Here is an 11,184-nt window from a genome sequence, read left to right as displayed (position 1 = left end):
ACAGTGTCAAAGCCTACTATGGCAATGCAGAAGTACTTTGGTCTGTGCTTTTATTGGTTTTTGGACGACAAATGTACATGTCATGGTGGATTCTATGTGTCAGTTTGGTACCCTGCAGGTAATGTATTACTAAATTCCTTGCAGCATCAGTTTGGTTAACGGGATGTCATCAAAAAGGTGAGGTTTTGGTGGGAGTAGATATATTTTGTCCACATCATGAGGAATGGCAGTTCCTTTCAACGCTCGTTATCAGACAGATTTGTATGATAGTGTTTTCAATGTGCACCTCCAAGTCTGTGCTCAGCCCAGCTTCTTTCTCTTTTTTTTTCAAAGTCCAGGTCAACCTCTCCTGGTGGTTAGCTGTATGGTCACAGGAGGTAGCTAGTGTGAGGGGGGGGGGGGGGGGGGGGGGGGGGGGGGGTGTCGTGTAGAGTGGTCTGCGGGACAGTCGTGGAGGAGGCGGACATTTGAACGGAGGAGTGTGGGGGGGGACGGGGGGGGGGGGGGGGACACACAAAAAGGCTGAGATCAACACCACATTAGTTATGACACACCCATCGAGTACAAAAATGCCACACACAGATGCAGGGGTACCTTGCAGCTTATCTCATTTGAATTATTTGTTTCTTAGAGTCAACAAAATGTTGTATCCATATGTTGACAAATGTCAAGTGTGTATGAGGCCATCATTTAAAGAACTTAAAATAACCTAAACCTCCCTCAATGTCGAGTTTATATGCTATCGAAATTAGCTTTAGAGTTTTACTGTAGCTTAACACTGGCATTTCAAACCTACACTGATGGTTTGCCCTGCACCTTTAGGGGAGGGGGGGGGGGGGGGACACAAACACACATACACACAAGTTGACGAGGACCAAGAGAGAGGGTCACTTGGAGAAATCAAGTTTGACAGTTTCTGCATTTGGAGACAACTTTTTTTTTCTTTTTTTTTAAAATATTGACCATACTGGAGTTTTCTAATTGAGAGTAGGATAAAACACACACAGTTGAGTCCCCTCCTGCAGGATGTAAACAGACCTGAGGTGGATGAAGCACATGACAACAGCTATATATCTATTTCAATTTGTGTCAAAGATTATTTAATTTGGGTGATTTTCTTATTTTTAATTGTAAATTAAGGCCGAATTATTTAAAAAGAATTGCACCGGAAGTCCTGTCTTGTGTTGTCTTGTCCATCCACCCTAAATCTTTTTTCATCCATTTTCAGCAACATGCATCGTGGCCTTTTACGGAGCCACTCCGGGTGGTGTTACACTTTTGTTTACAGGTAAAATTGAAAGTGTTTAGCTTGAGAGAAAGAGAAAAAAAGAAAAGAAGTTGATAAATTCGAGAAACAAATGAACCGGGAGAAAATCATATTCTGGACATTAAACTTTAAAGGTTTCTGTTATTTGGCAAACACATTTTTGGACCTCTTTAAATACTATGTACATTCACATTAAGTTACTGATGTTACTTTAAATATATTTATATGTATCTATATTATATGACACCCTATGGGCAGTTGCTGAGGTTCCATTCAGTAGCTGAATTCTCTTCATATTGCACCTCCGTCCTCTCACTGTCTTACAATGCGAGCAATACAAAATATTCTACAAGAGGGGGTTTCATCTCGTCAATATAGATACAAGAAATCAAACAATAAGTACAATGTGGGACTTCCTCTCGTAAACGAGTGTCCTTGCTCTGACTTCACTGCTCAGCCCGAACTCAAAGGAGGAAAATGAAAAAAAATGAAAAACGGAAACCGGCACAAAGTCCATCTTTCTGGACACACACGAGGGCAGCACATGTGGACAATCAGCGACAAGAGACATTATCGAAAATATGGAAAGAGGAACAATATCTACAAGCAAGTTTGAACCCTTCCCAATGCGGCTGCTCGGAGGCTCCGTCCGAAGCAGGCTGTGTGGTTAGGGAGCAAACGTGAGTCAAGTAGTCGGGGGGAAGAGGATAGAAGGGGAGGTGTGGGGTGAGGGGAGGTAGAAAGAGAGAGGGTAACCAGGTCTACACCACCCTTTCACTCGGCTCGTTCATCTGTTTATCATGCTTTGGAAACGGAGGAAGCGAATGTAAAGGTAACAGCAATTCCTTTTGAAATATCAAAAAAAAAAAAACGACATAGAAACAATCGTCCCATTCGTCTCCGATGTATGCCATGCCTTCTCGGAAAATGTTTTTCAATCTTGTTTTGAGGTTTTCCGACTCCTCTGAGGCCGTGTAGCTTCTCCTGTCCTCTCTGTTACCGTTCACAAAAAGAATCACACTGTGGCAGGGTTTTCTATTCGTCTCATGAAGTCTTTCTCTTGTAGGCAAGTTCACAGCATTGTCCATGTTCACTAGTCGGGGCCATCGCTGAGGAATCACTGTCTTTTTGTCGAGGCTGCAGGAGGCGGCTGCAGATCAAACCAAGTCACAGTTTTTTTTTTTTTCTTTTTGTTTTTTTGTGTCTATCTCTGGGTCCCGCTCTGCAGCTCCTCTGCAGCCTGGTCCTCTCAGGGCTGGCTTATCTGCTGAGGAGGTGATGTTGCTTTGCGTTTGGTTATGAGTGCTTCTCCTTATCGCTTACTTACTCACTTTGGCAGTGTAATACAAAGGTTTGGATCATGTTGGTTTTTTCATCTTTGAATTCATTTGGGTTCACAATGGTGCAGAGAGGTGAGTCCGGTGTAGATTTTTCTTGGCTCGCTAGCAAGGTAGTTAGCAGTTTTAAAATTAATTTACTCTCATATCATTACTGTTAGCATCAGCATCACTATTATTCTTTAGTTAGAATATTTGGACTTTTCTCTTTATTTTTCCCCTTAAAGCCAGAAAGAAACATTTAATAAATACTAAGCTGTGTTTCTGAGAAATTAATCGCATCACAGGTTTTTTTTCCCCTTCCCATCATCCATTTGAAAAAAAAGGTATTATGCTCCTCGCCTGTTTCCATTAGGACACTGGAGGAAAAGTGCCACATCAGTGAACTGTCTGGACTAGTAGTGCACATCTCAGGGCTGGGTACTGTTCTCTCATTGGTACTTAATTAAAGGGAAATCCTACCCAAGTGCTAATCGGCTTAGTCATCCCCCCGTCGATGTTGCAGCCCTTGTCTTGTGTCCTTACATGGACACTGTTTCCCATGCTTACATTACATCAAAGTTCATGTTCTCAGCAAACCCATCTGATATGTTTCTGTTACAGAGATAGGAGACACTGCACTATTCATGCTTTACACTACACTGAACCCCAGGCTGGAATCTTTGAATGTGGTTGTGAAAAAGAGAAAGAGTATTTTTTTTTCGGGGGGGGAAGGTTACAAGTTGAGTCTGTCATCAGGTAGTGAGACGATTTTCAGAAAGAGCTTAGAGGGAAACGTGGGAGGAGGAAAGGGATCGGTGTGCAATGAAGATTCCTCAGTTTGGTTTTTGTGTGGAGTGTGGGCACTGTCGCATCAGTGTGCAGGGGAGGGGGGGCGAGGGTCAGGCGTCAGCGAGAGGTGGCCTCCAGGAGGGCGGGGGTGGCTGGAGTTGTGGAGCGAGAGGCACTGCTGGAACTGCTCTCCTTGGGGCTCGCGGAGACGCTGCCGCCGCCGCTGCCCGCCCCTCCCGCAATACTGCTCTGGCCTGCCAGGGACAGGGGTCCTGGCGGGGTGCCCACCGAGTGGGTGGGGGGCGCACCGGAGGATGCCGAGGAGCCAGAGGAGGGAGTGCCGAGGGGGACGCTGCTGCCCCCTGGCAGCCCCTGCAGGCCTTGACCGCAGACGTGGTGGTGCTTCTCCCAGTCCTTGTGTTGGCAGAAGGAGCCGCAGTAGCGAGCCGTGTTGCAGCCGCTGCACGTCTCACTGGCTTTTCTCCCGCAGTTCCAGCAGCTCTGTTGAGACAGTGGGGAGAGTGGGTTGATAAAAATAAGTCTCTTTCTTGTCCCAGGGAATCAGCAAGAATTTTCAGTCTTACATACACAACACATACTAATGTTAAACCATAAATAAATCATTATTATAAACTAGTTAATTTCTGTAACTCTCTGCAGGGTGCTTTGATTTTAAAGCTGGGAGCGCTGCACCAGCACCACTGGTTAGAGTTACCAGCAGGTGGTGGTCAACTGCTCTGTAATGGCCCCGGCTTGGCACTCTGCTCCAGCCATCTGGGTCCGTCTGCTTTTATTTACACAGACAACTGGACTGCTTCTGCTATAATGACGACAACCTGGTGCTGCACCAAACCCAGAGCAGCCAGCTGTGTGGATTACACAACACAACACAGCCCAGCTAGGTAGAGCAGTGGCAGAGATAGGAGTTAAAAAAACCAGAGGAGATAGTGTGAGTAGAGGGAGTCTGTGATACTCACTTCACTGGAGTCCTCCTGTTGGTTGATGACTGTGATTGCATCCTCGGAGGCTTGCCTCTTGGCCTCGGCCAGCGCCCTCTCCATTTTAGAGCGCTCGGCTGAAATCATCTCATGAGCCTTCCTCTCGGCGTCCGACACTGCTTTCTGCAGCTCTGACATCGCCTGTCGCTTCACCTCATTCACGGCCTCCTCTACGAGAGAGAGAGAGAAAGAGAGAGAGAGAGAGGTGTGTTAGTGCCTGTGACCGTCGTCCCATCCTGCCTGCTCTGTCATCCTTTATTAAGGCCCTTTAAGCTGCCATCTTGTTGCAGCTCGGCGAACAGATGTACATCATCCAAGATTTAAAACTTTCTGCCAGAAAAGGGAAACAGCCAGACTTCAATAATTAATTCCAACACGTCTGGCCACAATCATTCTCGGTGTTGACAACAGCAGATGTCTCCGGAGTTTTGTCGCCAACTCGGCTGTTCATCCAACATCCTGGGATTCCCTGGCTCGCGTGATTGTCGTCTTGTCATGAGAATTGTTTTAAGAGAACATGTGAGACGGAGTTAAACTGTGATGGGAATCATTTCCCCAGCAGCAGACATGAATACCTCCACTGCAGGGCTCCCTACATAGTGGATATTCGTTATCTCGGGGCCCCTCTGTTCATCCAGCACAAGCACAAGCTGTATGAGTGAGGAGGCTGTGTTTTTACAACAGGCAGGTGTGTAGACTCCTTTTCCAGATGGCAGTTTGGAAATAGAAAACTTCCCGCAGAGGCAGGAGTGATTACGTTTTGCCATCTTTCATTATTGGCCTCACGGTGCACAACAATTTCTCGCAGGTCTTTTTATATACCTGAGAAATAGGTTGAAAACATACACTATTTATTAATCAAACGCTAATGGGGGGGGTGTCCTGATCATGAGACACGGATTCCCCCACAGTATCGTTTTCTCCTGCCATCTATGACAGTACCGCTTTTAAGGATTAAATGATTCTTCTCTCCCTCCTGCTCCACCTCCTCCAGATGTGCCATGAAGACAGTAGTGGCCCCCAGGATGATGTGTTAGCCCGACCAAGAGGGGGGGGGGACACTGATATTGTTCCCTCAGCTGCTCGTTTTCCTTCAGTCAGTGTTTGTTTGAAAGAGAACTCATAAATATCTGTCATTTTTCCTTGCACCTCCGGGGGGGGGCGACCTTATCCAGTCGTTACTGTGTGTATATGTCAGTGTTGGATTCCTCTGCTTTTAAGCCCAGAAAGTTAGTTTTCTGTCAATTCTGTCAACATACTGTCTCTGTACCTGCCCTCATCTTCCCTCTACCTTCATCCTTCATTTCATTTGTACCCCCCCCTCTTCATACCCCTCCCCCTCCTCTTTCTTCTTTCCCCCTTGCAAACAATATCTGCATTATCCCGGGCTTCTCAATTATCTGGCCCTAATGCATGCACCGCTAAGATTAGTTTGCAAATTTAATTAATTCTTATCAAGGAGACTGCACAGCAGATGCCGGGGCAATTAGCACTTAATGGAAAACACGGGGGCAGCAATATTAACGTTTTAATTCCACGGGGATTTTGGCAAGTCCCTGAAACGTGTTATTTCTGTCTGCCTTTTCACACTTCAGATCTCGTTTTTTTTTCAAAAGCACCGCAGTCTCTCAACCTGAACCAGACCAGAGGAGTACGTGTGTAGTTTTTAATTAAAAGCAGGAGGTGCGGCGGCTTCGTCGGGCCGACCAACCAGCTCGCCGAGATGGAGGTGACACACGTGCCGGGAGATGCGTTACTCACCCTGCTTGTTTTGGAGGTGCTTTAGTGCTGGGGAGAGCGGGATGCTTGTAGTTCCTGTATGAAAAACAACTGCAATTAGAAAAGAGCTTTTTTTTTTTTTCCTGCTGGTGGAAATGCAGCACAGTATTTTGCCAACAGCAGCAGCATCTCAGCCCCGCAGGGTATTGGAGTATGACTGCAACATAATAGCGCTGGGACTGGTGGTGGAGCAAGGGCTGAGTCAGGTGACTCCTGGGATGGGCTCTATCTAACATGCAGTGTAGGAGAAGGCCCAGACTGTGCAGCACTCCCGGCTGCTTTCCATTTCTCTACAGAATGAGTGGGAATCTAATCACCACGCTTCAGATTTGTTTGTCTGTATTGATAAACGTCTGTGTTTGATGCACTCCAGGGATATATTCCAGGTTTCTTGCTCGGGGCTAGAAAGCTAAATTGAAAGAGAGGTATAAAAACTTGAGAACGTGTGTGTGTCTCAGGACAGTGGAGACAAGTTGCACTCATATTTGTGCTGCTCTGCTGCGGCAAGCCCTGGGCTGGATGACTGCATTTTCACTGCAGTAGCCTTTGGTAATGGTGACTGATGGAGGGCGTCTTGCCCGATAATGACACGGTGTCTCCAATCCTCTGGCCTGATGGACCTACGGCTGTTAGAGCTCTTCTCTGTGTGTCTCGGTAGCCAGGGCGAGGGCCCACGGAGACTGATGATGGTGATTGTGTGTGTGTGTTTTGTTCGTCTGTGTGTGAGGTCAATTAGGAAGACAGTGAAGAAAATGGGGGGGAAATGTCGGCTCTTACCGGCTTTCCTCCAGATTTCCTCTGGCAGGTATCCTGAGGGAGGCCTGTGTAAGAAGTCTCGGTGGATCTCTGAAACACACACATGCGGGGCACACACTGAGTCTCAGATACACACACATGGTGACAGACACACACAAACCTCCTCTATAGTTTACAGGTTTCAATTTGGAATCAATAAAAACTTTGCATGGCAACATCAGTAACTAAGCTGTCGATAAACTTTTCCATCCTTGTCTGGGAAGGAAAGGGAGTTAGAAGTGAATATAAATCTTAATTATGAATGAGCATGCAGGAAACGTTAGGCTGGAATCAGTTGTTTAAAGATCCAGGATGTTGCAGCTAATTTTGTTTTGCTTCACACTATGAACTAGAATTCGTAAATTTGTGTTTAAATCGATGCATTAAAGCATCTCCAGCATTTAAAATCAGCCCCACCTCGTTGTGAATGTTTTGCTTTTGCCAAACATGCCCTGCGTGCGTTTGTCTACCTGTCTGTCTTCCCGTCTGCCTTTCGACAGCTGAGGGAGTTCCTATGGGCAGTGGCTCGCTGCCGCTAGCTGTGTTGGAGGAGGAGTTGTGGTGAGGAGGAGGAGGAGGAAGAGGAGGAGGAGGAAGGCAGTGCTGTCCGTTGCTCCCACCTTTTTTCATCTCCTCCACGTCGCTGTACCGCCGAATCCAGTGGTTCATCTCCTCCCGGTCGGCCTCCTGGCAGCGGCGCAGCACCGTCAGCGAGCGGCGCGTCTTCTCCACCATGTCCATGATGCAGTTCAGGAGCTACGGTGAAGAAATGGTAAAGTTGAAATTCAGAATTGAATAGAAAATAACTAAAACTCCAGAAGTAGCCTTTATGAAATGAACCAAGCGTCAGAAATCCGGATGAACAAATCTGATTCTAGAGGAACAAGTTACTTCTGGAACCACTGTGCTTGTGTGTTAATCTACGCAATATTTCAATCTGCCCCAAAACACGTAGCACCCAGCAGATGTTGTGTGTCTGTGTGCAACTATGTGTCACTGTCTGTGCCAACACACGGTTCATGAATCGTGTGTTTGTCAGTGGTTTCCAGTGTCTTTAGAGTCTCACGGCAGCGATAAATTAACAGCTGGACCGCTGATGAAATAGTTGAGCCAATTCCTTCCACCCTTCTGCTCCGCTCCCTGCCAGCTCAGCAGATTCCCTCTGCTTCCTCTCCGTGCACCCACTGTTGTAAACAATGTCAATTTCTTTTTTTTATTCCACAGCACCCTGTGTTTCCAGACCTGGCCCGCCCTTCTAAGTGGGTTTAGCATGGTTAACATTTAATCCATAGCATTATTTCCATTCATCCATGCATCTCTCTCTGTCTATTCCCCCCCCCCCTCTGTCTCCCTCCCGCCCTCCTCCATCCCTCCCTCCCCCCGGAGTTCGCTATATTTATTTCAGTGAAGTGTTTCTAATTTGGCTGGGGTCCAGGCCTGGCCGGTTCTCTCCATGACTGCAGCTCTAGTCTCAGCTGCTCTCCCCAGCTGGAGCCGCTCTCTGCTGGGTCTTGAGCTCCATCTGGGGCCCTGTTCCTGTGCGTGTGTGTGTGTGTCTGTATCTAGTATACATGATTTTTGTCTACATGGAGCTGGCAGCCAGGAAGCACAGATAGGTGTCTATGTGTTGTTAGTCCATCGCACTGGCGTGAACCTCCTAAGGTCGGCTGTCCCTCAATCTGTCGACTCAGATGGAACGAAGGATTCTCCATCTGTCATCAGTTCCTGTTTCTGTCATCTAAACTTTTCTCCTAGCACCGTTATCATGTTCATGATTTAAAGCAAAGAGGCGGCTGACATTAAACTGCAAACTCTGATACGTACATTATCAAGGTGCTTCCATTCCTCTGCCCACTCTCTGTCTGTCAGGCGGTGGTCGATCACCTCCTCTTGGCGAGCGCCGTGCACTGCTGCAACAAAAACCACACGGGACAAATATCTGTTAGGATCATGGACCGAACACTTTACATTACACTGTAGTATTACCTGAGCAGAGCAGTACATGTTGGACATATAACGATGTGTACAGTTGACAAAAGGAAGCTTCCCTACTGCATTTCTATGTTGTTCAAATTTTATATCAAACCCAAACCTGGCCCAATCTGATGTGTAAACTACATCTGAGTGTTAGCATTTTGGACCACATTATAGTTATCTATTCTATTCTCTTCTTTATTTTGACTTATTTCATTTTATTATATCTTATCTTATCTTGTTGCATGGCACTTTGGTCAACTGCAATTCTTTTAAAATGTGCTTTATGAATCAATACTGACCTGGTGTGGTTTAATGCTTAATTCATCCACATAATCAACTAATACCTTTTCACAGACTTGTTATCAGTAACTGTGTACCTATGTCTTCGATGTTGTCTGTGGCTTACAAGAATTAATTTTGGTGTATTGTTTGTATTATATTCTTCTTTACTATTTGCTGCAGGTATTGTAATACAAAGCTCATCAAAAACCTTGAGAACTCAGACTATATGTGATGAGACTTAAAGGCAGAAACTCAGGTGTCCATATACAAGAGCCCCCCGTGAGACCGTTCGTCCAACAATTGATCTCTTTCCTTCTGGGAAAGCAGACGGAAGGCATATATGGTGGCCACAGTTGTAGCACACAGGCATGTACGGCTGTGAGCTTTATATAGATGCACCGCCACAAGGATTATCATAACGGACTGACAACTGGCCTTTGTTCATCACATACACCCCGCTGACATGTGCACGGGCCCACTCAGCGCTGACGATATAAGTGTGACCTACGTGACCGTGGATGTGTGTAACCGTGTGACCGCTGCTCTACCTGTCTGCCGGTGCCTGTCTCGAGCGTCGCGGTGCTCGTTGTGTCTGTAGGCGTCTCTGTACTGGTGCGCCAGGGCCATGTCTTCTAGGCGGTAGTGCTGGGGTCCCATTTGGGGGTTGGGCGGGTGGGGCAGGCCATTGGGAGGGTGCGAGGGGAGGCCGTTGGGAGGTGGGTGAGCAGGAAGGCCCGTGCTGGGGCTGAAGCGTTGGCTGGGGCTGATGGTGCAGGGCCTCTTAGCGAGGTGCTCCGGGTGCATGCCGTCCCTCTCTGAGCTGTCTTTGGTCCTGGAGAGGAGGACAGGGGAGAGGGTTAACACATGACAGAATGGTCAAAGATACAGTACACCTCGACCAGAAAGGAACATTGCCATAGCTTACTATCACACTGATTAATGTGGCCACTAATTTGTAGGAGCTTGCAAATAAAAAATGCTTTAAAGAGGGTTTTTTGAATTAAAGCAATTCAAGCTCTGAAGTAGAATAATTCGGCAACCACTTAGTAAATAGTATGAAAAAGCAGAGACAATGCAAACTACTGTGTCAAAGGCATGACATATACAATGGAGAATTTTAAATCATAAGAGGAATGTTGAATGCCTGAATTGCACGATTCCATGTTCCCTTGCCTTTAAGTAATGGCCTTGCACAGCCACGCTACTTCTCAGAAGCTTTGTTTCCATTACCACATTCACCATTATTCCCCAAATCCAATAAACAATTCAGCTGCTTTTTTAATTTCAACCAGTCAGAAGTTGTTCTGAGGTTAAAGTCACCAAAAATCTGCAACTGCGTGGCTCCTTTCTGACCCCAGTTTTATCCTAAAACAGATTTTTGACACCGTGTTAATGTCTGGAGGAAGACAAATTTACTTTTGAAAAAAACCTACTTAATCTTTCCCAGGCTAGTTCATCCAGGTCTGTGCCAGACCACGATGAGTCATGTGAAAACTGGATGGTTTTGCCAGGCCGAATGTGCATTGCTGGTGAATTACTTCATAGTTCAGGAAAACATGCCCCAGAAAGGACCTGAATGCCCTTAACATCAAATCCAGACATATACACACATCATGAATCACATATCTGTTTATGTGTTTGCAATTTGCTGGTAATGCCAAAATGACCAGTGCAGATTATCTGTGTATATGTGGGAAACCAGTCAAGATAAGAGTAGCGCCAAATTATGATGCACTAAAGAAAACTCAGACGTGGAAATGATCAGCTGTGATCCAACTTTGAACAAATGAAGACCAATTCAAAGAGTCGGGATGTGTCCTCAGCTGCACCTCTACATGCAACAAAAGAGCTGCGATATGATGTAGTGATGTAAGAATGATGTAACTTCATGTTCTGAGAAAAATGAACAGATCATCTGTCGACTGAGAAATAACAGTTTACCACGAAACTGTCGTAATCATTTATTTTCAAAGAATTA

General features: G+C 46.1%; 1 protein-coding gene across 1 annotated transcript in view; it reads right to left on the bottom strand.

The window, feature by feature from the left end:
• Window positions 1-1,377: 1,377 nt before the first annotated feature.
• cbfa2t3 (CBFA2/RUNX1 partner transcriptional co-repressor 3) overlaps window positions 1,378-11,184 on the bottom strand; it is a 38,369-nt gene continuing 28,562 nt past the window's right edge. Inside the window, exons 6-12 of the mRNA XM_053420172.1 lie at window positions 9,755-10,038; window positions 8,772-8,857; window positions 7,418-7,703; window positions 6,930-6,998; window positions 6,135-6,188; window positions 4,353-4,543; window positions 1,378-3,876 (exon numbers count right to left, since the gene is read on the bottom strand). Of these exons, the coding sequence (XP_053276147.1) occupies window positions 3,493-3,876; window positions 4,353-4,543; window positions 6,135-6,188; window positions 6,930-6,998; window positions 7,418-7,703; window positions 8,772-8,857; window positions 9,755-10,038 (1,354 nt within the window). The 3' untranslated portion in view covers window positions 1,378-3,492. The remainder of the gene's footprint in view (window positions 3,877-4,352; window positions 4,544-6,134; window positions 6,189-6,929; window positions 6,999-7,417; window positions 7,704-8,771; window positions 8,858-9,754; window positions 10,039-11,184) is intronic.

The sequence above is a fragment of the Pleuronectes platessa genome, chromosome 1 (genome assembly GCF_947347685.1).
Source record: "Pleuronectes platessa chromosome 1, fPlePla1.1, whole genome shotgun sequence".
In the NCBI taxonomy this organism is placed as follows: domain Eukaryota; kingdom Metazoa; phylum Chordata; class Actinopteri; order Pleuronectiformes; family Pleuronectidae; genus Pleuronectes; species Pleuronectes platessa.
Note: the sequence above shows the minus strand (reverse complement) of the source record. Positions and strands in the feature narration are given on the sequence as shown.